The sequence below is a fragment of the Pezoporus wallicus genome, unplaced genomic scaffold, assembly GCF_028554395.1.
Source record: "Pezoporus wallicus isolate ANWC-B61680 ecotype Strahan unplaced genomic scaffold, APGP_CSIRO_Pwel_v1 scaffold_3294, whole genome shotgun sequence".
Taxonomy (NCBI): Eukaryota; Metazoa; Chordata; class Aves; order Psittaciformes; family Psittacidae; genus Pezoporus; species Pezoporus wallicus.
In genome coordinates, this window is record NW_026635478.1 from 16477199 (window position 1) to 16503978 (window position 26780).

Consider the following 26780-nt stretch of genomic DNA (forward strand, 5'->3'; position numbering starts at 1 on the left):
AGGCAGGAAGACAGATGAGTAGTGTTTAATATTAAAGATATTTTTTCATGCAACCCAACCAGATAATTGCTTTCTATGTAGGTGTCGTGGTTTAAACCCAGTCAGGTAACTCGTTTGCTCACTTCCCCCCCTTTCTTGCCCTCCCCCTGCTCCCGGAGGGACGGAGAGGAGAATCAAAAGAATGCAACTCCCACGGGTTGAGATAAGAACAGTTTAGTAACTAAGGTATAACACAAATCACTACTGCTACCACCAATAATAATAATGACAAAGGAAATAACAAGGGAAGAGAATACAACACCTCAGCACCAGCTGACCGATAACTCGCCCCCCAAGCCCGACCAAGCTCCGACCGATACCTCCTCCAACCCTGCAGTCTCCCAGCCCTTCCGGCTAACTCCCAGTTACATCCTGGGCATGACGTGCTGTGGTATGGAATACCTCTTTGGTCAGTTTGGGTCAGGTGTCCTGTCTCTGCTTCCTCCTGGCTTCCCCTCCTCCCTGGCAGAGCATGAGGCTCACAAAGTCCTTGGCCAAACCAAAACATCTCTATCAGCTCTGTTCCCGAGCCGAAAGTCAAAACACTGCACTGCACCAGCTACCAAGGAGGAGAAACATGACTGCTACTGCTGAACCCAGGATAGTAGGAAACATCAGTTTGCTGAAAACTGCCACTGTAAGTATGTTTAAGATGCCCATAATCTTTCAGCCAGGGACCTCAAAGCACTTAAAATGTTAATTAATGTGCTACAGCCTTACAGAATTCAAGTGTATTAATAGCCATGAGGAAACTGAGACACAGTTAACTGAGCTTCTTGTGTAAGGTCAGGAACAGCAATATTGAGTCAAATTTAAAACTGAAATTCTGAAAATTCTGACATGTAGATCTACATTCTACCCACACAATAAGTAAGAACAGACATATTTGTCTGTTTTTCCAGTAGAGAAGTAATTTCATCCGAATAATTACATCACCTCATCTTGATTTCAAATGAGATACCATAATAATTTTATGGAACAAAAACTCAGTTCCATGACAGTCAATATCTATTCAGAGGGACCTTCATTTTCTTCCATTTCTAAATCCAGGAAAATACCTGTTCCTAGTGGACATATTGAAAGAGAATAATAGCAGGAGTCCCAGAAAATTATAGGTGTTGCACAACACTGTGTTCCATCTACAATAAGACAATAGAGTGGTGGAAATAAAAAGAGTAGAAGGAAACATAAATTTCTTATTACATAGTCTACACAGCCACACCATTTTCACCAAAACTGGATTGAACAGCCACTTTTTTAAAAAAAGATTAGTCATAAAATCAATACCCTGACTACTTAAATACCCTCAAATATAGTAATGACATACCAGGATAGTTTCACTATTGTGTCAATAATACTTGTCCTATCATACTCTGAAGCATCCATCTAGCCCTGTATGGCCCAGAATGACCCAGCCCACCTCAGCCCTTCTGCTGCATTACTAAACCCCAGACTGAAACTGGACTGCACTTCTGCTCTCCAACTGCAGACACTCCTTCTACACTCCTACTACACTCTGTTCTTCTGGAGCAGAGCAGAGCTCTGTGTTCCCAGAAAGGCAGTGGAAAAGAGGTTTGTACTGGAAAGGGAGATCCTGTGCATGAAGAGAGATTGGGGAAGGTAATGGGTCCCAGTACCATCTTGGCATGAAACTCCACTATACTGTGGAGACTTCAAGAACAGCTTCTTCTTTCCTCCCTACCAGGATCAGATGAGAGGGGAATGAAATGGAAGATTAATATTAATTCCAACCCTCACTCTCCAAGAATCAGGTGATATATGTAAAAAAAATGACAGTCAAAATCCTCCTGGCCAGTTACCTTGGAAGTAACATGAAGTTAAGCCTGTCTGCTCTGTCTCGCTCTGCTTTATATAGCTCTGTCCTTTCCTCCACCAGGTGCTCCAGATTCCGGGAATACAGCTGTAGACGCCGGATCAGGGTATCCATGTAGCTTTCATTGGTCTGGCCATGGTAGTTACTGCGAAGATACACACAAGAGCCAAAAAGAAAGGTTGATAGAAGCACATTGTTGAGCGAGGCAAAAAAAGAGGCCAAAAAGGAGCGATGGAAACTTCTCCAGTGTTTTACTTCCATGTAGTTAGAATGCACAGTGCCTCAAATACATCATCTTTTTCTTGCTTGGAGGACATACATATATATGAATCAAAAGTCTGTGATTCATGTTTCTCAATTGAAGCTAGCAATTCTTAAGGAACTCTTAAACCACCTATCTCTGCTATTATTGTCAGCTCCAGGTTACCTTGGGTAATTTGTGAACATTCGTTTATAAAAAGTAACTGTCAACTTGAATGCTAAGAGGAAGCTAAAGATAGTAGGTAGTAAATTGCGTCAAACATTTAGATGGAGACTTCAGCCAGAAGCATTAACACAATTTTGGGCTGCCTGTGTGGAAGACAGAGCAATTCAATGGAACAATTAGCAGCTCCCGGGCTAGTTTACTCACAAGATCCTGCAGACTCCAGCCTACTAACTCCTGGAAGCAAAGGTATGGTAACATGAGTCACTCATAACCTCTGTTTGTCTGGGCAGCCTGCACTTGCCAGATCAGCCTGAAAGTAGATGAGGCCAGGCTCACTGGAAAAGTCAGATTAGGGTCAGATTGTACCCAACTGGACTTTAAAACCACTCTCATTTCAAACAAATCTTTATGTCAGGGATGCACCATCTTAGACTCCCCCATGGGGAGAATGAGACACTGCATGTGGCAAGAGGCAACCTCTCTGCTTTTGTAGGATGGGGGCTTAGGAGCTGAACGAGGTTTTTCTGTTCTTCTGCAGTAAGATTATTCAACTGATATACTCAGTTACGCATAGCACAGTTGTCCTTCTGCCCATGTAAAATGTGAAATGATACAAGTACTGTTGTGGTTTGTTGATGAGGAGAGTTTAAAAAAATGGGAAGCAATATCCCCAGAGAAGTGATCAAAAGCCCATTGTTTGGACATCAAAATAATCAATTCAGACCAAACTCTGTAGGAACAATGCAGCATTGGCCAGGTTAAAGGCCTGCATAACTCCACATTGTTTGTCCAGCTATGGCCCTTACTATGCCACAGCTTTATACCAATAAACCCCTGTAATTAATATTTCTGGTGAGTTACAACCCAACACTTCTAGTCAGCTTAATTTGGGACCATCCAAGCTCCTGTATGGCACAACCTAGCTCATTCAAACTTTCTAATCATCCTCCAAACATTTATGTGCTCTCATTTCCTGAAACTTAGAAAACATGAGTCACTATCCAACTCTTGACTAGAGACAGGGGGTGAATTACTTAAATGGTTTAAATCTCTAATTATCCAGCTTGCTACTTTCACAATGTAACAATTTGAGGTATGGTGATAGTCTTACCCTCACTCAGTTAATACATGCATAGATGCTCATGTACACCCATGTACGTATACATGTGCACGTGCTCACCTACTTTAATGCCAAGGAATAAAAGAGGATCTAAGTGAAGACACTCAGTTTTTCCACTGAATCATAATCACATGAGCTTACTTAGGAGGAGTTTGGAGCATCTTAAGAAACAGAGCTCCTGCTGCTCACCTGAATATTTTAGCCAAAGTATTCTCAATTTTCTTAAAGTCTGGCCTTTTCTCTGGATCTTCTTCCCAGCAGCTCTTCACTAGTGTATACACCTTCAAACAAAAATTTAAGGAAAGTCCATCTGAGTAATGGATATAGAAGGTTAATGGTGCTAAACAGCAATAGTTCATTAGGGAATTTCTGGTTACTCTTGACGGGCAACATATTAAAATGTGTGACTAACTGTTTTGAATCAATGGTTAGGACACTCATTGCAGGCATCTTAAATTTAACTCTGTGGTGACTAGTGACATGATCATAACTTGAATTTGAATTTGCAGTACATCAATAAAAGGCAAGTAAATGGATCCAGTCTTGCAGCTAGTGCCAGATACAGTTATTGACATGGAGGTAAATGATGTGGTAATTGTATTTCCAATATCGTGAGTCCAGGATTTTTCTGAAACAAATGATTCAGCCAAAAAGAATGAGGTTCATTGCTGAATATGATGATGTCTGCCATACAAACATTTTCACCCAAGCAGGAAGCCTTAGGGGCTATATAATCAGTTGAGAGAGGTATATTTGAGGTGTGATTCATCCCGTCTTAAAGATATCTAAAACGGGTCAGCAGAGTGGCACCATATAAGCGTCCATTTCTTTCCAGTGAAATAATTCTCACGAGTTGTATTTCATTTCACTGGTAACAACTATTGAATACCATTTTTTCCCATGAGGTTAGGGCATTTGGCATAAAATATGCAAAGCTTTCATCATCCCATGATCATGAGCTCTAGCTGGGCCAGGATTTCTGCCCTTCACCCAGTTAATTATTAGCTTACTTCCATCTGTCTTTCTCCCACTGTTTCCAATGACAGGTCTGGTCGGAAAGGCTTCACTCCTTTGCCACTCTCCACTCTGTAAAGTTTCTCTAACACAGGAAAAAGAGGAAAACTTTTAAACAAAAAACGTAAGAAGGACATTCCATGTGGATAGTGTCCTATGGTGTTACAAGTCACTGTATAAATAGAAGCCTTAAAAAGTTCCCTCATTTTGATGTGAATTTCAACTCTGGAGCTTTTCTAAATATATGGCACAAGATCAAATCAGACTGGCTTGAAGGTACCTGAAAGCAAAATGAATAGGAATGTACATGAGTATTTATTGGTCACGGTAGACATGGTTATGGCGTCTTCCCAAATAAACATTAGGCATTATTAGTGTGCCTCTCAGCATGAAGTATAGCTAAGTAAAAAACAATGTGAAAAGCCCATTGTGACTTGATCAAAAGTGCAGAGTCATACAACTCTCATCAGAGCAGTTCAAATCGTCCTACAGATGCTCTGCTTCCTTGAAACTAGGCTATCAATGTATGTGGTTTAAAAACATTGCATTTGTTAGCTCATTTGTACTTTTATTCATGAAACCTGTTCTATGAAAGTTATTTGGATTCTGAACATGTCAGAATGCAGACTGCATTTGCACAACTCGATTTAGGCACAGTGAGAGCTAGAGCAAAAATCTCTCTCTTTGTTCTTCTCCTCCAGACCTCAACAGTTCCAGAGGGAGTCAGTTAAAAAAGAGAAGCAATTTTTTACCTCTAGGGAAGAGAAACTGAAAGAGATCTGTGAACAAGCATGAAACACATTTATTAAAAATATCTGATTATATTTGGGAGCCATTTTTACTGAAGGAAGCATATAATGATTTGAGGAAGGTTTGTAATCATGATGGTATGTGCAAGTCTAGAACAGCTAGGGATGCCTAAGCATGTCCAATATGCATGACCACTTTAAAAGATTCAGTAGTTTTCAGGTTTGTGTGAGAGAAATTACAGACTAGAAAATGAGCATGAGGCTTGAGTCTCACAAATTCTGTGGAGTGGAGAGAGTGCTAAAAAGTCTTCTGTGGGCTGAGATGAGACAATCTTTGTAAGTCTCATGGATGCAAGAGGAATGTGCTGAATTTCCATGTTGCACATACACCTGAGAGCAGAAGTAACAGCAGCTATTAGCAACACTGCAATTAGCCAGTGGCAGAAAGTAGTGGAACAAGGAGGTAGCTCGAATTGAGCACTGGTATGTGACAAGATTTCAGTCTTGAGCCCTGAATGAAGTGGTTCTGCAAAAGAGTGGGGCAACCAGTTGGCCTAACAGCTGTCTTGCAGAGAAGTCAGTGAAGAGGACTATGACCTAGTTACTTCTATACATTAGAAATCCAGTTCTGTATGCCCATCATGTTAGTGGGACTTCTTTTCTCACATTAATAGCAATATTATTGCATGTTAAGTTGGTGGATACGTATTTGCTGGTTGAGAAAATTATCTCGCTGAGTACCTGGATGTTGAGTTTAATTTTCCTAAGTTGGTGTACAGAATCTAGGTACAGTGTTTTTAAAACAACTCTTTTAAAATCTGAACACAGTCCTTGCTGTTGTCAAAGAAGTCCTGGAGGACTGGCTATATCAGTTGTCCTGAAATATCAGTTTCATGTCTTCTAACCTGCAGAGATTAAGTTCTGATAGTCTAGTCATTGAAAGAGTTTCTGCAGGACACTTAAAAAAACAGATTAATCTAATATGCAACATGAACATTTCTTTGCCCATTACTATTGATTCTAATTTGGTATTCTTTTCTCTCTTTTTATCCTTGATATTTGTAAATTAATAGTCATGCCAAGTTTGACCTACTGTCTTCCAAAGTTAGATGATTCCACAAAAAAAATTCAAAGGTGTTAGGATAAGTATGGTCCACCCTCTTGCTGTCTTATCTTGGTTAATGAATGAATCCAGACATTTAAATGAGGAGGCACTTCAGCAACATAAAATAACACTCATTCCTTCCTGTTACATTAAATTTGATGAACTGGTGAAACTAGGCTGAACACATTTACTTAAATTGCATAATCAAAAATCAAGAATAATACCAGAAGCTATTGGATCAGCAATATGTATCTTATATAATGCTTTTAAGGAAAAAGTTTTCAGGATAAAACAATGTCCTCACTGAATGGAAAACTTAATATTTCAACTGAAGTTTACAAAGCAGATTTAACTGAATCCGAACTTACCAAACAGGCTTTGGGCCCAGTAAGTTTATTGCTGTCTTACTAAGCATACTGATAACCTGTGACCATCTCCAGCAAAGAATCTAGAGGTGCTGAAAATTCTTTCAGTTGGATGGATTAACCTAATGCTATTTGAAAGGGATGGTCTTTCTAAAATGACAAAATGCAGTGTTAGGAAACAGGTCAAAGTTTAAACAAGGAACCAGATTGTGACTGTGACAGCCAGGGTCAAACACAGAGCAGTGAGGATGCCACCACATCTCAGAAGAGCCCAGAAACACTGTGTCTGAGACTAATTTAATAACCATTAACGTGACACAGGAAAACTGTAACTGCTCAACAAATATGGAATGTAGTTTGTCATGAATTTACTTTGCAAGTCTCTTTCACAGACACCCCCTTGTTGTGGGGAAAAAGCTTGCATGCCCTTGTGAGTTTGAGAGCTATGCTGGTGGTGGCATATGCCTCTGGTAGGGTCTCTCATGCCAGATAGGTCTCAACTGAAGGGTCAGACGAAGTGTGTCCATGGGCAGGATGGGCTCACTAGCCTTCGGGCAACCATCCTAGGAGAAGGACAACTCTAACTTCAAACCCGGGCAGATGGAGCTCGTCTAGCCTTGTAAGGCCATCCATCTAAGAGAAGGACACTCTAACCAAACCTACAATCTGAGGACTTTGCTGTCACCATCCAAGCTCCCTAGGCCCTGGAAGATAAGCCTCAGGTGTAAAGGGTGGGGCCAGTTCACGCTGTGCCTCACCTAAAAAATCCACTGCACAGGCCTGAAGGGTTTACTCACACTTGCAAAAGCGTGGGTAAAGCCCTTCCCAAGTCTTTGTTCGTGAAGTCAAGCCATCAGAAGACTTTGCAAGTCAAAATGAGCAAGGAAGAACACTGCTCTTTCTTTTCTCCATCTATGATATTTGTAAAGTCCTTGCATTCATGAGGATTGTGCCTACCTCTTCCCAAGAAAAAGGAATAGAAACTTTTATTTTCTCTGCTTTATCTTAAGCATGGAGTCCTGAAGAGTTTGCTTGAAGGGGGACAGGCATTTCTAATATCTCTTAGGTCTACATTTCTATTAAAGAGTTGGTGATGTGAAATACTGTGTTTCTGCAAATATGAACACAAAGTTGTGATAGTGCAGGATGATGAATGTGCCTCAGAAGTTATTCCTAAATATAATTCAGGAAAAGAGCTATTAGGCTGTCCAGCTGCTGCTCTAGATGTTTTAACAAATGTGAGGCGGATCTATCAGAATGACTCAGAGGTAAAGGCAATGTCTAAACTTGTTGTTGGTAACTGTCACCAGGAAAATCTCAAACCCACACATGCTTTTATGTCAGTTCTAGTATACCTACTTCTGGATTCTGGGAACTGGGATTGACTAGGCCATTAACCACTCAAAAACATTGTCATAAAATTCACAAAATGGGGTTTAATGGATGCAGTACAGGAGGAGATGCTTTTTCTGACAGAAGTTAAATGACTGAAGTTAATTTTTTGAAGGAAGTCTGAATTGCCAGTTTTTAAACGCCAACTGTTCCTGCTGCTGACTTTTTGCTGTTCTGTGATGGCATTGCTGATTTACAATGCCTAATATGAGTGAATTATTATATGTTGTGCACAGTTTATAACAGAAAAACCTTTGTGGCCTTTAAATGTTAGAGTAAGCCTGAACAGCATTCTATAATGTTAATTTTTTCAATGCTGTAGCCAAGGTGAGAAAGGAGGAGAAAGGGCAAGAAAACTCAATGCAAACTTGATTTCTAGGAAGAATAAGGACGCTTGCCCCCACAGTGAGATCCTTCAGGCAAGCTCTTCAATTACCACATAGTGAAAGAAGCAGCAGTCCAAGCAGCTATCAGAGACAGTGCTTTTCACAAAATATTTGGAACAGGCCAGTTACAGCTACATCATCCCAGAAGCCTGCAATGAAGGAGAAATCTGTGGATTTACCTTTGTTGTCCCGGCAGTGTCTGGTGTAGAAGGTCTCCCTGCGTAGAATAATTTCTTGGGCAATGATCCCATAGCTGTACACATCACCCTTCTGAGATACATCAGCATGACGGAGATGTTCAGGAGCTGTCCACAGGTCTGAAGATCCCGATGATAATGGGCGATAAGGTAAAGAGGGAAGTGAGATAAGTAGTTGAAAAAGAGTGATCCTTCTCAGAGCATCCGTTTGCTACAGTGGTATTTCCTTTTAGTCTTTCCAGGTCAATCCTAGAGCCCACTGGTACAGATGCATAGAGTTTGTTCTACAAGATGTCAGATGAGAAGACTATAATATTTCCCAGCGGCCTTGATAACATAAACCTGTTGAAATAACTCGCAAGTGCTTTTGAGCCTGACATAATATTTCCTCCTCATAACCACTTTCTTGCTACAGAAATTATAATATTTTAGTGCAACAACTGCCACTGTACCTCAAAACCTGAATGCTGCCATGATACGACAATTTGTTACGACATGCTGGTGATGTAATAGTGACCTGAACATAGTGACACTGAATACAATGTTATGATATCAGCCTGAAACACCCAGCCACGATGAATCTGTAGATCTCTTGTGAAACATTAATTCTTTTTCAGGGAAAGAAATCTAGTAGCCCAAAAGTTTGAGGATGCTTACAAGCAATGAAAAACGATAAATACTTCACAATGTAATAAATATAAATTTAAATATTAAAATTGTAAAATAAAGAATGAATAGAGCACTTACATTCACTGCACTTTTCTTACTCCTTTTTATGTTCTCATTGCTACTCCTGAGCATGTTTATGTCTGAATGTGAAAATTTCTCTCAACCTAGTTGCAACCACAGTTTCTTCTCAGGTCATATACAGCAGTTGTGGCATAATGCTGTGCTTATTATACCCCAAGGTCTACTATACAGATTGAGAATACATCATTTCTGATGGGCTCATCTTTTCACTCAAGATCAAGTAAGAAGGAAAAGATGAGTAGGAAGGAGTGCTCTATTTTACAGAAATGTCCAACGAATATGAGATGAATAGAAAATGCAAAGAAAAGTTGTTAAAATTATTCCAGTCTGATCAAGCACATATTGCTAGATTCCAACCTAAAGAATGAAAAACATTAAGGTTATTACTGCATATCATTACAGATTTTTTAAAGGATGATCAGTCATGAGTGTTAATATTTAAATGAAATTACAGAGCACTGTGGTAACATGTATCTGATCAATGACAAGGCCATGGGGCACTTAACTCTTTTTTTTTTCACATCAGTTCAGCATTACTGCTGAAGAGAGCTGTTTGCATGAAGGCCTTGAATGCTGAAAACGTTTCTTGTATCTCAGCCACATGTGAATTCTCTGTTTTCTAAACTATAAGTTGAAAATTAATCTTTCCTTTCCTTCTCACATTACCTTTTCTTGGAGGCAGAATTGAATTACAGCCAAAATCAGTGATCTTCACTACCATGCGATTGTCTACTACACAGTTTGTGGATTTGAGTCTACCATGGACTTCAGTTTTGCTCGAGTGCAGGTAAGACATCCCCTGTGATTGATGATAAAAGAGGAAGAAAGCAAGACTACATGTGAGACACTCAGCTGTTAGGAGACTCAACAAGAATGTGAAGTACTAGTGTAATATCTGTCCAAGTAATTAAATGGCCTTCAATGGCAATGGATACACATAAATCACAATTCCCCATCATGGAGGGAAACAAATATTATTTTACTTAAGATACTTTCCAAAATGAGAGGATGATCATTAGAAGGATGATGTCATGCAAGACAATCCTTCCTTTTAATGAACAAAAGCCTGACATGGCATCTTGGGTTTTGGTAAGATTAGAGCACAAATAAGCAATTAGGAAAAATTATTTCCTCCCACAGAAGTTTTTCAATAAATACTTTTTTGGTAAATTTAGTACAGATTTGTTAGAATATCACACCAAAGAAAAGTGCTTCCAACTCCATGTTCATCCAGTGAAAACCACAGGTGTGAAAGGAATTGCACTTTATGTCTGCATTATCTTTGAAGATTACCATACACCAGAGGTTTAATTCAGAAACATTGCAGCAGATCCTCTTCTGCAAAGCAGAGAGCTAGGGACAGGTCAATGCGGTGTTAGATGATGCACTAAGGCTGTATAAGGCAGAAGATTAGATTAGACAATCACAATCAGAATCTTCTGACCTGACTGATCATGGTTTTCCGTATACTAGTCAATATATATCATCCATCCATGAGCTAAACTCTGAAGTGAGCACCATGAGGACTGGCCGATGCATTTTCAGCTATATTTCCTGAGATTCAGACTCTTGACTCACAACACACAGGCATACAAAGGTGCGCAGTTTGCTCCTTTTCACTCATCACCCCTGAATTTATCTCATTTAGTCTAAGACACTCAAATATTGTGCAATACATGAAAAGGGGCCAGCACTGAGGCAGAGCAGGAAAGGAACATTAGCAAGTGGGTGTAAACTGATGGGAGCAGGTATGCTAATTTGCACCCTCTTGCTACTATTTATTCTGTATCATCTCTCTCTTCTTAACTACCTAAGTTCACACCTACTTAAAGCCTACTGCTGGTAGTTTTTCTTCCTATAGTCCTCCTCCTTTAGCTCGGTATACAAAGCAGAATCGATATTCTATGAAAGCCAGAACAGGTATGTCATATCTGTTTAGTTTCTTCTCTGAACTGTCTTCCACTTAGACTCCTACATTTATAGCTCCTCCTCTTATATGATAACTTTTAGATAGACTTTACTCCTGGATACATAGCCCATGTGATCATGAATACACTGTATGACATGCTGGGTTTCTCCCCAAAGATGGGGTACTCGTAATTGGGAACAGATCAGCAAATGCTGCAAGAGATCGCTAAGATAACAGCAGAGGTTTGGGCACAGTAGATGTATGTCTGAGACACAAGAAGCCTGCAAGAGATGCAATCTTTGGGGAATGCTGTTGGACTGGTTATCCTGGACATATCTAAACCATGCCAAAATTTAGAGAGTCTGTGTACAGGCTATATCGAAGGAACACATTTCTTGATTAAGCAGCTTTATTATGCAGCCCTGATGACACTATCCAGGATGTTTTGCTGTTTTGCCTGCTTAGGTCTTATTTCCTCCAGATGTGCCTTCTTCCAGCTCCTGCTTTCATCAGCCAGGAAATACATTGATTGCTACAGCAGAATTCCCAATCAGTTTCAGCATCAAATGGCAGGCAAAGCTGATTTCAATTTCCTTATACCAGTGCTTTCTTGTTAACAGTTTCTGAAGGCAGAAGTCTTATATATGTGCCTGATAAAATTTTCCTTTTTCCTTCCAACTATCCTGCACACCTGAAAACACGGAGCTTATTAAGAATCAATATCATTAACAATGTGATTTTCAAAATCTATAATGACTTTGAATGTGGTACTTCTAAATCGTTGAGACACTTTTGTAACCTCTGCTCTGAAGCTTTAGTTCTGACTGAGAACCCTTTTCCTGACACAATGCAAAAATATTACAATTCCTTGCACAATATCCTGCAGAGCCCTTTATTTAATAGTGTCACAACAACAGTGTATGCACTAATAACTGCAAGGCTCAATTTATGCAATTCATCCTTAGCAGACCTTTCATCAGAGCTCTTTGGTCACATGTAGCTAAATCCATGTAGTTACGTGATGCCGTAAGACCTAAAGAGAACAAAGACTGCAAAACCAAGGAGAAAATTGGAAACAGCAGATTTAGGGCTTTCCCTCTATCTAACCCACTTACCAAGGAATAGAAACATCTGAAGGTGAACTGCAAAAGGTTAAAAATACTCTGGGTGTTTTATATGCTTTAAAAAGGAAGGGAAACTCCACCACTACTATTAAAATGAAACTTAATGCTAAACATTAACTGAACTTGAAAGTCATTAACAAGGCCAACAAACTATGACAATCTGGATTAAGGGGGCTTTAATAAAGAGCAAGATTTTCAGTATCTCTTTAGAACAAACACAGTGGAGTCATTCAGTGTGGAGACCAAATCTGAACTGATGCATGTAGGGAAATGAGAGGACTGTCCAACTGCAAACCAGCAATAGGAAGAGGAGAGCAGCTGAACACTAGCAAAAAAGCAGAGGTAATTCTCTATATTACCTGCAGAGGTATAATTAATTATTATACCTGTGAATTATAAAGGATCCTTACCTACCAGCTAAACAGATACAAGTCTGAATGTAGAAGAGAATTTCCTTTACCAAGCATAAAATGCAAAGATCTGCTGAAAGCTACTGAAAAACAATCTTGGTTTCTGTATAAGATTAATTTCTTCCCTCTTAAACTGCCTGAAATTGATAGCTCTAGTGAGAAACTGGAATTTCTCACTCTAGTGAGTGAGAAAATTAGGATGTAAAATAAACTGTTTAGAAAAAGTTGATCCCATTTCTAGATACAAATCAGAATAATTCCATCATTTGAAAAACTGTTTTCCTTTGTATGCCTTCCCTGAAGCCAGAGAGCAGTGTGTTTTGCAGGTCTTGTGACTGCAAAAGCCCTACTAATCAGGGGCACTGATAAACAGGTTGTAACCCTCTGATCTTTGGGTCACATTTATTTGGGACGTACTTTATTTGATTATTTATAAGTACCCAAAGCCAGCTCTAGCCCTTTGTACCTCCACTTTGAGAGCCACTGGCCCCTCCTGCCTCGTATGCTGGTTCCCAGAGGAAGAAAGAGTGGAAGGGCATACAGCTCTAATGAGGAAAGAAGACCTTGAGTGCTGCCTTTCTCCAAAGGATCAGTTTTGCAAGACAGGACAGGTTGATCAACATTGCACTGTCAGCAGCCCGCTTACCTTGGCAATATCATACATGACAGAGATTTTAAATTCCCAGTCCATGAACGTGCCATCAGGGTAAGAGATTTTATCATTTAAAACGTCCTGTCAAGAGAAGAAATGAATGGTTCTAATCTACATCAGGGAAAAAGCACAAGATGAGATATGAGTACCTAAATTGCACAGCCTTTCAACCAGTGACTGAAAGAGAGAGTCCTTCATTTTTTATAGGGAGTACATGCATTACAGCAGGAGATGACTCAAAACAGAGGATATCAAATATATTTTAGGCTTACGCACAGCTAGAAAAGTGGGGAAACCAGAAAAGAGTGTTTTGTATCATTAAAGGTAAATTGTGAATTTTCTCTTAAAGCCAAGTCTTTAATAAAGTGAAATAGCTGAGACAGAAATGGGCAAGGAATGCAAGAGGAGGGCAGAAGAATTTCTGTGCTTTGTGCTCACAGTCCATTTCCTGTCAATTTACTTATGGCCTTATAAGTTCAAAGTAGACTGTTTCTTTAAGTGTCAGTTATTTACAGCTCTCCCAGCCACTATGGTTCCCATTGCTAAAAGTAAACCTCCATGAGTAAGCCAGTTTACAAGAAAAGAACTAGAGATAAAGCTGTTGTTCTGCTGCTTTACTGTGAGTTTGTTCCAGAGACCATTGCTACTGATGAGAGTCTTTGTATGAACTCAGATGTAGAAACAATGTGTGCCTGCAGAAGAGCTAGTGCCACCATTACTTAATGATTAACACTGAAATAATATTGGTAGTAATAAACCATAAATCTTTCCATAACTTTTGCCAGTCATGAGTTTACCATTTTTTTAATAAACAAAAATTAAGGGTTGTTGTCCCCTATGGACAGGATTTGCCAAATTCCAGCCTCAAACTCTTTGACCCTTATTACTATGGAATATATTCTTTTCTCTATTCTTTCACACCTGGGGCCACTGTGGGGTCCACAAGGGCATCATCAGAGACAATGGCTACAGCTAGGAAAATAAAGAAAAGGTAATATCCTAAATGCTTGCATTAGGGGACACAATACAAATACTGGCTGTTGCTGTTTGTTTGGGAAGTGCTCTGCCTCCACTATTTCTTGCTTGCACCTCACTTCATCCTTTGGCTGCTGAGAACCATCAAACTGACAGCAGCAGGAGCAGCACCTGAGGAAGGCTGGAGAGAACTGAGCAACGGAGAGGAAACTTGGAGTCAGAAACCTGCCACCATTTGCTCAGTCCATGGCTGCTGCATGAGGGCCGGAGACATGGAGATGGGGATTTTCTTCCTTACTTGAAATTATGTAATTTGGGGGCGGAAGGAGACCTGCAAAATCCTTTACCCGCAGAGAACCTCTTTCGCAGTATTCAATCACCCCAAAGATCATGGTGTCTATCTTCACTGTGCCATAGAACTTCGTCAGGTTGTAATAATCAATCTGTAGGAGCTAGAGGAAAAACAATGCATCTATTTTTAAAAGCAATCATTGTTAGTACAGAAACACAGGTCAATGATACTTGTGTGACATGGCTTTTTATCACAGGCCTGATAAGATTTATGAGTTTCATTTAAACTAGTGTATACTAAGGCACTGAGTGAAGTGCTTGAAGACATCTGTCATTCCAGAGCCTTCTGGATTAGGGAGATAAGAGTGGCTGCTTTTGGATACTGCAAGTTAATTCCAGAGCCCACTGTTCTCTCCATTATTGGCTCCCTACTCAAACCTCCCAGTTGACCACAATAGCTATTATGAGTGACAGAATATTGTGAATCAGTCAGTAAATGAGCAAGTAATAAAAATTTAATGACACTGCATGATATTATGCACTTTGTCCATTTTTATAGACAACTCTATTTTACTTTGAGGTATTTTTAGAACTTATTGAATCCAGACTATAGCTGTGTTGTGTAAAAAGGAAAAATTCTCAAAAAAGATGCAGTAATGCAGCCAAATTCGTATCTCATGTTGGAAGAGTCTGTATGCACAAGTTAGCAGAGTTACTTGTATTTAAAGAGCTGCACTTGGCATTCAGTAATAAGATTTAACTACAGCATTCCACTACTAATCATCATGATATGAGCAAAAAGAGTGCACTGACTTTTAGCATCAGCTGCAAAAATGTATTTAGCAAGGCCATATGACAGAGCATGAATTACTTCATTCATCTTCAGCTTCACTGGCATACAATTCAGATTCTGCACTGGTGATGAGATCACACACACAAAGAGAAAGTTCATCAAGCAATATCCTTTGAGGAACTTATTACCCATCCACCTCAAACATGCGAAAGCATATGGCTGTTGCATATGGCTGTTGACAATGGAAAGCAATGACTTCATTCATAGGCTCCATCCCACCCTGCAGTGTCCAGTTGCTACGTGCAACAGTTACCTTGTTCAGTTCTATTTTTTGCTTCTCAGAGAAATTACCATCACTGTTTTTGAGATCTTTTAAGATCACCACCTGAAGAAAAAATACCAGCGGGAAAATAAAACACCCATAGGTTTAGTACAACAGCAATTCATCCTTCTTTTTAGTAAATGTCCATACGCAGAAATATTACAGAAACACCTGCCTACTGCTTTGCTGTTGGAATTTTGGTTAGTCAGGTTAATCAGCTAATAAGTAACTGAGTTATATTCCCTTCAAAAGAGTTACCAGGCAGACAGGAACTATTTAGACCTGTCAGTGATGCAGATTTTATCTTAATATGAGCATACCTCATTCAGGCTGACAGCTTCACTGGATGTACAAGGATTTCCATGTAAATAGCCTGCCCTCCATTAATCTGTTAATCTTCTCAGTAACAAAATGCATCAGATTTCTGGTCATTCTGCTTCTGTGCTTCTGGACTAGGCTAGGGGTTCATGGAGTCTAGTATTTTGCCTCCCATCAGTAAGCAAGATGCAAAGCACCTGATAGGGAACAAATAGCTCATTCCTTCCATAAGATCAAGCTATTTTGCTTTTTGGAATTTTCTCCGGAGAGGGACAACCACCTCCCAGAAAGAGCCCTCCTAAGCCAAGGAAGACAGTGTGGACACTGCAGTCAGGTTACCTTCTTGTCATATTTGCCTTGGCGCAGTCTCTGGGTGGTGTCACGCCTCTTATCGTCATCGATCTGAGAATAAAGAATAATTAACTTGCAATTATCACCTACTTCCCATTTGGCAGGTCCTGAGAGGTAAGTAATGTCAGTGTGTGCTGTACAGGGAAGCATAAGCCTCTCTGGGAGGGTCACTACATGACACAAAAGCATGGGACATCCTTGCCACTCCCACAGTAGGCCAGGCCTCCACATGCTGCTTTCATGCTCTTGGGCGTTACAGAGGCGTAACAACACACAGGGAAATAATCTGTAACAGGAAGAGACTGGAAATCCATACCCAGCCCATTCTGCCATCACAAAATGAGCTTTACTGCTGCAGAACAGATATATTGTATTAGGGGGTGATAGATGGGGAATAATCTCCTTTTTTAATTCAATACAGCAAGTGAGGGTTAAAAAAAAACTTTAAAACCCCCAAACATTTAACAGATCCTAGTTCAACCAGAGCCATAGCCTGCACTGTAGTCAGAGCATGCCAACACTCCAGCATCAATGGTCTTTAGAAGAAAGAAACCACAACCCAGCTTTGGGCATTGTGCTTTTCCTACCTTCAAACTAACGTGACTTGTCTCACTGGTTTCCAGAGGCAAGATTTTCTCAGGTGGTATATGGGACCATTTCTTCCACCGGAGCTCATTGTCTCTCCTGTATTTCCTGCAAAACGAACAAACTCGTTCAGAATATCCTTCCAGAATATCCTATCCAGAACAGAAGATTAGGACATGAAGCTTCTAGTGTCAGGGTGACACAAGGATGGCGTGTCAGGGTAGCAAAGCTTGAGCACGAGCCCCATGACCTTTTCTACAGTTTTCCATTTTAAGGCTGCTCTAATTCCCCTGGCTTTGGAAAAGCCTAAATACTCATTCAATTTCATAGATATAACGGAACAGATTTAGCAGAAAACTTCCAGGCAACTGCCAGAGTCTTAAGGCATGTCAGACCAATTTAAAGTACAAAGGGCCGTCTGGATTTTATGTACTTTTTCCTCCGTGTTATTGAAGGTACTCTGAAGGGAGGTCTCACAAACAAACACAAGACAAACAAAGTCCTGCCGTCAACACTAGATGGTAAGAACTGATGTGAATACCGTGCCAGGAGAGGAGGTAACAAAAGCGTTGAGATTAGTTGCCTTTTTGTGGGTGGCCTGTGTTCTGCACATTTTGCAGAAATGAGGGAAGAGCCCTCAGAACAGGCAGAAAGAATCTGCTGTCTCCTTTGCAGAACTTCAGAGCAGACACTGTCTTCTCTTAGAGAAAATGAGTACTCATCAAATTCTCTGCTTATTTGTGCAAATCTTTCCTCTAGTAAAAAAAACAACACAAGACTGACTGGAGAGACTGCAGGAGAATCCTAACACACTGATGACTGCTGGGAAATGCTCTAAACAGGAGCATGGGTGGTATTGACTAATAAACCAAATCTTCACTTTTCCAATATATTTTAACATACACATTATAAGAAAAGGAAGACCAATAATTGCAGCAAGATCTGTTTTTTTTTAAAGAATGAAAGAAAACCATATGCTTTGGAAAGGGGGTGGCATTTCTCCCAGCAAAAGGACACATCACTGGTTTCTATTTCTGCTTTTTCCATCATGATAATGCTGAATTGGGTTATACTCATTAAATTCTAGCTGTTAATGAAGTTGGTGTGAGAGGAGCTGAACTGAGTCAGAGGAAACCGAAAGACAGGATGTATCCATGCAATGAAACCACCGAAACATCATGGTGTTTTGACTCCTACAATGACTCAAGACAAATACGTCTTTCTAGATTGAACTTTTATGTGACCAATAGACTAAAGAAACATAAATGAATCCAACTAAGCTAAAGATGGGCAGTAAAGTGGAAAAACTCTGAAGACTGGACTGAGATGTATGTTTTTGTGCATGTATAGGAATCAGAACTTTTTAGCAGGTGCAAAACTTCTGATCCTTGCTGCATCTTCTCCCGTGATTATTAACCTGACATAACAACACTATGGATGCAAACACTGATTAGCATATACTAAAGAGCTCACACTAAGGGCAGCCACCAGGTAAGCTAATTAATGTCTCTTCAGAAGAGATCAAAGGCATTGCCCTAGGAGGAAAACCGTTCAAGGACAAACTCCAGGCCAAAGGCATTGGTACCTTAGAATCAGCAAAGAGATGATCAGAACCAGAATCACAATTCCTGTGAGTGTAAAAACAGCGATAGTCAAGATGTGTGGGCCTGCAAAAAGAAAATTGAAAAATAAACAACTTGACAGAGGATGCTGAAAACCAATATTAAGTAATTACGCTCACCCACACATGTGCAAGTCACAGTACGTGAGATGGATATTCTTTGGTCACATCCAAATTGAGAGGCTTTGGTAAATTCCAGCACTGCCTAAAGATGGCATGTGCAGGATGAAGCACAACCTGGAGCAGTGCAGTCTTAAATCCCTGCCTAAGGCATGGGCTCTCTGTAAGGACACCCAGATGGGAGGTGAATTTAACAGCACTAAATCTCACATCAACCCAGCAGCAGTTTCCAGGTGTTTTCTTTAAAAACAAACTAGAAGGTTACTTTTCTCAGTAACTACATTTTAAAAAATGAAGCAGCCAAAATTCTCTTTGCAATAACTTCATAAGAGTGGCTGGTGGAGGCAAACCTTGGATACAATTCTCTGTGTGATCAGATGTCGATGGGGTAAGCAGTTGGCCATTTGAAATCAGAGTCACTGGCACGGTACAGCTTTTAACATTTCCCACATTTCACTGGGCCTTACTGGGCCAGTTGTTTAAAGTTATTCTACAGTAGTTGTAGGCAGACCTTTGGAGACTGTGAATTAATTTCTGAACAAGGAAGACAAGTGCTGCTGAGTGGACTGTACTCTTCAATAAAAAATTCATACACTATAGAGGGAAATTAATCTGGTGACAGCACAAAGCTAGTAAAGTCCTTGGAAGCTGCCAGGTGCCAAACAATTTGAAAATCAGGCTGTTCAGGCATCTGAGGACTTAGACCCAAAACCACAGAGCACGAGTGTCCTAATCCTGAGCAGGCAGGCAGGACAGACAAGGCTGGGAACTGACTATTTAAGGTTGTCATTTTGATTGTCTAAATGTGGAAAAGCAACCTGAAGCCTGTTTTGGGTCAGTTCTTGGAGCTCAGCTGTATTGGGAAGGAAAATAGCAGCCAGCAAGTTCCTTTGAAGAGCAACAGGCCATTAGTGCAGAGCTTCATCTGGTGGCCACACATCTAGAGTGTGCCTACTCTACTGAGCAAGTCTCTCAGGGAAAGAAGACAGAGGTGAATCTGGTTTTTGTCAGATTGCCATATAGGTTATGGATAGTAGAAGTGTGGAGCTACTCAGTCTTAGAAGCTAATGCACTTCTGCCTGTTCTTAGAAACAGAAATAAAGGCACACAGAAAAATGATAAAGTGTAAAAATTGATAAATACATAAAAAGCAACATGAGACACAGAGTAGCTGCCCTCAGAATCAGGCAGCGACTGAGCAAGGATTTTCAGTATACCAATGTGTCTTCATCTGACATAGAATTCAGTTATAGAACTCCTCTGCGATTTGGACCCGGCTTTCTGGCTTTCATTTTTCTTGTCTTGTGTATCATGTCTCCCCACCTTCGTTCTGTATGTTCATCCCAGCATCAGTCTGAGGGTCTCTTAGCAACTTAATATTAGTCTGATGCTCCATTGGAAACTGTCAGTACGAATGTTTCCCTCCACCAAGAAATGACAGTAAGTCACCACTAAAAAAAGGACAGATACATGAGAATGTACAAAGTATGAGAATGTGCATTTCGTACGAATTCTTTAAAACTTAAGTTGTGTGATCGTGGTTTTCTGTTTAACAATCAGCAGGTTGTATTTTCCCCTGGAAGTGTGGTGGGACCACAATTTCCCGTTCCTGAGGCTCTGCTACCACCACCTGGCTTTTAGTATTACAACATACAAAGGGAGAGTGCATCATAAATTAACTACTCTCGGGTCCTCTGGAACCAGAAACCTTTGTGTAATATGATGGCTGACCTTATCCATCTTTAGAGCAAGGGTTAAAATTTTCTAAGTAATGAGAAAATGTGAATGAAGACCGTTTCTTTACGGGGTGCCAGGAGGAAGGAGGGTAGCAGAACTGGGTCAGCTGTTCTCAATTACAACACAGGAAGAAGCAGGGCTCTGGTTGCTGTCTGTTCACCTCCCTGGAGGAAAAAGCATATTTCTGGTTGGAAAGTTTTGACTGGCTTTGGCAAAGCATAGAGATTGCTTAAACTTTGCCTGTAAAAAGTTGACCTCTGGGGGAATGTATTTATTTAAACTCACACTAAATGAAAGTTTATTTTCAAAAATATGAAAACAAAATGATCAAGTGCCCGTGGGAGGTGGTTTTACTTTGGTTTAGTATAGCTTGGCCACAAAATCAGGCCTACATTAAGTGCAGAACGTTAAGCTAATGGTCTGTAGACACTGGCTTTCGGCAATTCCCATTTTCCTTTTGCCCTTGTACAACAGCTTTAAACAAGGACACACTCAAGGGGATGTTTTAAAGATACAAAGATCCACTGACAACATGGCATGTTGTGGGGCCCAAGGGATGGGTGAGGATGGTACTGGAGCAACACTGAGAAGAGTGCAAACAGGCAACACATAGCCTGGGGAGCTGCAGGGACACCCTGTCCTTGACCTTTGCAGCATTTCCTGTCTCTGCACAAGTAGAACTCTTGGGCATACCAAGGAAGACTATAGATTTGACCAGATTTGAAAAGTAAAAGCTTCACTGAACTCCCTCTGCTTTTCCAGAGCTATCTAACTAGAGTCTTGTCAGTGTTGCTACCTGCTTCTCATGTGTCCCTGGCAATGAACTTCTGCTTCTCTTAGGAGGGATAAGCCCTAATCTGAAGACATTTGATTCACTTTACTGAGGAATAAACATGTTTGAAACCATGTACCACCCTACTGTGAATGGACTCTTAGCAGAGAGTATTTATTTCTCCAGTTATTGCTTTACCTATTCCCTAACAGAGGTAAGCAATACAGCAAACTAATGGAGGCCTTTAGCAGAGAACTTTAACAGTGGCATCTTTGGACATTTCACTGATGGGAATGACTCAAGTGAATGCTAACCCAGCATGCACTAGCCCTTGTAAAAATTACTGCAGTAATTTTTATCCTGCAGATCATACCCTGAATCATATACCTTTCCACTGCCAATAACTATGTGGCAGCAGTTTAATTGGGGAAATAATCTCAATCTGATCAGACTGACAAGGTTGTACTCTGTTGTGCTGAATAACTAGAGGGTTCATCCATTCTATCCAGGAGTCACCAAAAACTCAAAAGAAGAAGTGATGATTTCTGGGATTTCAGATTTGAAGTCTGAGTGTAGACAGGGCAATAACCTAGTTTCCCATTGTCTTTTTGCAAAGCACCAGCACTTCTAACAGACCCCTCCAGAAAAGCACCCTGAATCTGCACAGTGCTATGATCTCTCCTCAACAAGGATAAAGGGGCAAGCAGAAGCCACCATGCTGCAATGCAGAATCAGATAACTCATCATAACCTTAACTCTGCTGCCTTTCCTTAACAGTCTTTAAAGCAATTCACACCACCACCATTTTCCAATTAAGGTTAATATGTTCAGGGGTAACATCTTCCAAAACACGCCATGGTGTTCCCCGCAATTACAAGTACAGTACAGAGTCTACAAAGAGACTTCGTAGCAGCACCTAAGCAGAAATGCAGATTTAGAACCGAGCTGGAGGCAGAGAACAAGGGAGTCTGGAGCAGGGATAGGAAACATGCTGTTCTGCCCTCAGCTCCTCCCATCACTGGCTGGGGGAGGTGTGAAGGTAGCATGCTGGGTTCACAGCAGGTGGATCTCAGGACTGTTTGAGTTGTCTTCGAAGAGGTAGGTTTAATGGGTATCTCACCAGTGCTTGGAGTATCACTGGGCAGCTTGTGGTTCTTCCAGACAAAATCAGGACTGGCAGTCTCCATGCGTGTCTCGTTGTTGTGAGTGTTGAAATACAGAAGAGTTTTGAACTATGGGTGTGGGAGGGAAGAAATGCAGTCAGCAGATGTGCTCTCCTTCTTTTGTCCCTTGATTCAAACTACCATGAATAAGTGTATTGCCCAAACTCAAATAATTCTTGCACTTTCTGCTACAGTAGTGCATTCCTCAGCTTAGCCATATTTTTAGCTGCCATATTCTTCCTCATTCATCCCCTCTCTCTGCAAAGAAATGTATCAGTCCCACAAAGTACCAGCTGCACTTCACTTATTGAATCACCAGATGACATCAACCCTGTCAGTCTCCAGCACACCTCATGACCCCCTCCTGGCATGTACAGCATGCCTTGGCATGCCACCACTTCTGTTGTGGTTATTTTCATCATTCTTATGCAATAGTACAGGGCATTTTGTTTCTCCTTTCACATATAAGGTCAAGCAGTTGCTCCCTGGACATACATACATGATTTGCAGTCTGTGATGTGTACAGCAGCGTCAGATTTGTATCAATGTCTCCAAATTCATCTAGAATCACAGGACCCAGAACACCTGCAGACACAAGGAATTAGTCAGAGGGTCTGCTTTCTCAGAAACACAAGTATGCAACAAGAAGGATGGGATAAATAAAAGGATTTCTGATGCTCAGGGTATTCATCTTCTTCATGTACATGCTAGAATACATATCAGCTCAGAGTAGCGCTTCTTCTGCCATAATAGCATACTACATTTTCTCTACAAAGTCCAATAACAGGTGTTGAACTGACTGCACTGAAGAGGAAAGTGTCCCTCTAGCTATAGAAAAGTATATTTGTCAGGTTTCTTCAGCATACTAAGAATGCCCAAGTAACCTCACTTATAGGGGCGTTTTGCCTGTTTCCACGCACAGTTTGGATCTATCAGCAAGAAAGGAAATATACTTTCATTCCCCTTACTCTTTTAAGAGCTACCTGCTTGGTTCTAATAATACTATTTTAACCATTTTTTCTCCTTTTAACTTCCTGCGTCTGTATGTCAGCAAATGTACAGATTGAGAAATTGACTATGTAGCACATTCAAATAATTTTTAAGGTGGAACTTCGTAAGTCCCTCAGCATGGCTTCATTTTGCTCTCATAGAGCCAGTCATTTCACCAAGTGCACAAGCTTAGCCAATACCTACCACTCCTGAAAGTCTCACTTTCATTTTTTCTCTTCTTCTGTCAGAAGAGTCTTTTTGATCACCTTCAGATTGCTTTTTGCTGCTGTTGCTGATGACTTATTTAATTTTTCTTGAAGTTCAGCACCATTATTTTAGTTCAGTAATTACCCTTCTCCCTTCTCATCTCAAAAACTGATGCTAGGTTTTTTATGGTCCACTTTCTTAATATCAAAATAATTATTGTATAGACTCCCTGCTCTCACAGCCTCCAGCACAAGAAAGAATGAAAGAGGTTCAACACCTTTTTTTTTTTTAATCGAACCTATAACTGATCTGGGGCATTACAGTGTGATATTGATTTTGGATGAGTAAAAAAGTTTGTGAAACTTACATTTCAAATTTGAAGTGAAATTGAACAGATGAGTTTACTGATAGCAAAAAAGGATGCTGTCTCCAGGAGGAATTAGTAAACTGTATTTTGATATGTTTGGGATACCATAGTTAAAGCAAAGATAAGTGTAAAACCTGTTGGGCCATATTAGGAAAATTTGGGAAAATTCTATAAATGTGCTTGCTGGAAGCAGGTGGGACATAAACATGAAGCTCTGAGTCATCATTTTGGTACAGATGTCTGAATTGAAGTTACAGCTAGGACCTTGCCTCCAGAGACATAATGTTGTCCCTTCTTTATCTAAGTCTTGCCTCTGTCTTTTCCTAATAATCAAATTCTGTTATTTTAAGCCTGTGGTCTACAAAAGCCCACTGGTGCTAGACAACCTGTGAGAACAACAAGAACGTTGACTAAGAGCCAACCTATTGCTAGCTGGCTTACACTCACTGCAGGCACCCAGGCCTTTGTAAACTGCTTGAAAAGGCTGAAACTATTTCATTAAAGCAGGCTGAGTGGATGTCATTTTGAACTTCAATCATATTTCATACATTCTGGCCTCAAGTCAAGACTAGACCCTTAGGGAATGCTTAGGAATGCTACTGTTGCAAATTAACAACTTGAATGCCAGGTTGCCTTTGGAGGAAGCATGGACCCCAAAACCTACTTATGTGCCTCACTCTTCCAGCTCCCTTCTCATTCTCCAAATAGTCTCCCTATGGAGAATTCAGCTCTGTCAAAAGAATGATGCCAGCTTCTGGTCCTGGTCCCTGTCCTCCACTTCTGCTGGCTGGGAAGCTCTGTCTCTCCTTCCCCTACCCCTCATTAGGCAGCAACATTCTTTAAATGTGTTTTGTACTTCAAAGCATCAGGAAAGCCCAGAAATCAGCCTGGTCCTCAGTCTGTTCCTAATTGTAATGTTTCAAATAATTGTCATTTTGACTTTCTATCTCTTCTGTGTTGTGTACACTGAGGTGATTCTGCACAACTGCTATGTAGTGCTTCAGCTAATATTGAAGATAACATCCTTGGAAAAAAAATATAGAAAAAGAAAAAAGGGTTGGAATAAAACTCATTGAAGGGCTTTGACTTGTTTAGTGTAGAAGTGAATTATCGTTAGAATGCTTAAAACCAAATTTCTTTCCTTTCATCAATTTAGTGAACCCTACACAGGACTGGTTTTTTTTACCTTCAAAAGTGATATTTCGGGATTCGTTGATGAAACTAAGAGATGACACTGGGCTCTGGGAGGAGATAAATTTCTTCAGAATATGTCCAAATAGCAAGACTGCATTAAAATATCCAGCAACAAAGTCATCTTCCATCTACAACACGAGAAAAAGAAAAATGGTAATTTGAGTATTCATGTGTCTACCTTAAAACTACAATATCTGTAGTGGTCTCTTTTGGCAAAAGCTTCAGCACGAAAGACCAGAATCTGCTGAACACTGAGTAAGTAGATGGGCAAACCCACATCAATGTTCTCACTTAGAAAAATAAAAGTAAACAAATATATTTTTGGTGTGTGAAGACAGGGAGGTGGTGTAAACTTGTAAAAGGCCAATGTAAAGCTGTGGCATGTTGATCCTCATGTAAAGGACTGAATAAATCCTACACTGTAGATTGTGAGTAGGCTTGCTCAGCAGGACCCAAAGTCCCTGGCTTTGGATTGGACTTTCTGTGCAAATAATCTGGTGTGGCGCCAGCGAGTCTGGGCTTCCAGATGGCCACAGATCAGGGACAAAGAGATGTGCCAGAATTTCCAGCAGCCTGCCATAGAGCTGGCACCCAGAAAGTGTTGAGCCCAGGCTGGGGGATCTGAAAGCCCTGTAAATCCAGCCAAAATGTTCAGGCTGCCTACTGCAGAGCTGGCAGTCAAAGCCACAAACCCTGGGAGAAATTCTACATGTAGAGTCTGGTTTCTGGGCAGATGGCAGGGGTATCAGTTTCACTAAGCACACACAGTATTTGCACAGTTTCTGCTTTCCAGGAAATTAAAAAAATACACATTTCCTACAGAAAAACAACAACAAATCCTATATTTGAAGTTTAACTGGAAAGCCCCTGGGCAGAAACAGCAATGGTTGCCATTGTTTATACATATCTGTACACAAAAATCAGTCAACATTTATTAGTTCTGAACTTTCCATGCGCACATCTTGATTACACCTATAAATCTCCCTTCAGTGATACCTTGCAGCTACATATAAGATTGTCAGTCACTCTGAATTGGAGTCAGAAGGCCATATACCTATAGATCTCCCTTACACCTAGTGAACATGACATGTGCAGACCAAATTAAAAGCTTGAGTTGAACTTCACAAAGCAGGAATATGAGAGCCTGCACATTTGCTTATGATACTACATTTTTACATCATTACAGCAGGACAAAATGTCATCCTGTGATAATGTAAGAAGATATCAGCATAGAAACATGATGGGGTATGATTACAGCTGCATTTTTAGTTTCTATTTCCTAGTGCATGAACATGAATGAAATGAATGCATTAGTCAGATATAAAATAGTGTAGTTACCAGAACAGCATCTTCAGTCGTTACGGTATTCAAGCTGTAATTAGCTGGTGGCAGAGTCAGGACAAGTACATTCTGCATGTAAGGGGCTGAGATGTTGTTCCTGAAGTACATATTACTGCAAAGCAAATCACAAGAACCCCACAAACAATCAGCCACAGGGGCA

The 26780-nt window shown here is 40.4% G+C and overlaps 1 protein-coding gene across 1 annotated transcript in view; it reads right to left on the minus strand.

The window, feature by feature from the left end:
• GUCY2C (guanylate cyclase 2C) overlaps nt 1-26780 on the minus strand; it is a 44450-nt gene that overhangs the window by 5700 nt on the left and 11970 nt on the right. Inside the window, exons 7-21 of the mRNA XM_057430475.1 lie at nt 26618-26732; nt 25272-25407; nt 23021-23106; nt 22479-22590; nt 18694-18775; nt 17111-17216; nt 16512-16574; nt 15846-15917; nt 14796-14900; nt 13468-13554; nt 10045-10177; nt 8611-8748; nt 4431-4519; nt 3610-3701; nt 1860-2018 (exon numbers count right to left, since the gene is read on the minus strand). Coding sequence (XP_057286458.1) covers nt 1860-2018; nt 3610-3701; nt 4431-4519; nt 8611-8748; nt 10045-10177; nt 13468-13554; nt 14796-14900; nt 15846-15917; nt 16512-16574; nt 17111-17216; nt 18694-18775; nt 22479-22590; nt 23021-23106; nt 25272-25407; nt 26618-26732 — 1575 coding nt within the window. The remainder of the gene's footprint in view (nt 1-1859; nt 2019-3609; nt 3702-4430; nt 4520-8610; nt 8749-10044; nt 10178-13467; nt 13555-14795; nt 14901-15845; nt 15918-16511; nt 16575-17110; nt 17217-18693; nt 18776-22478; nt 22591-23020; nt 23107-25271; nt 25408-26617; nt 26733-26780) is intronic.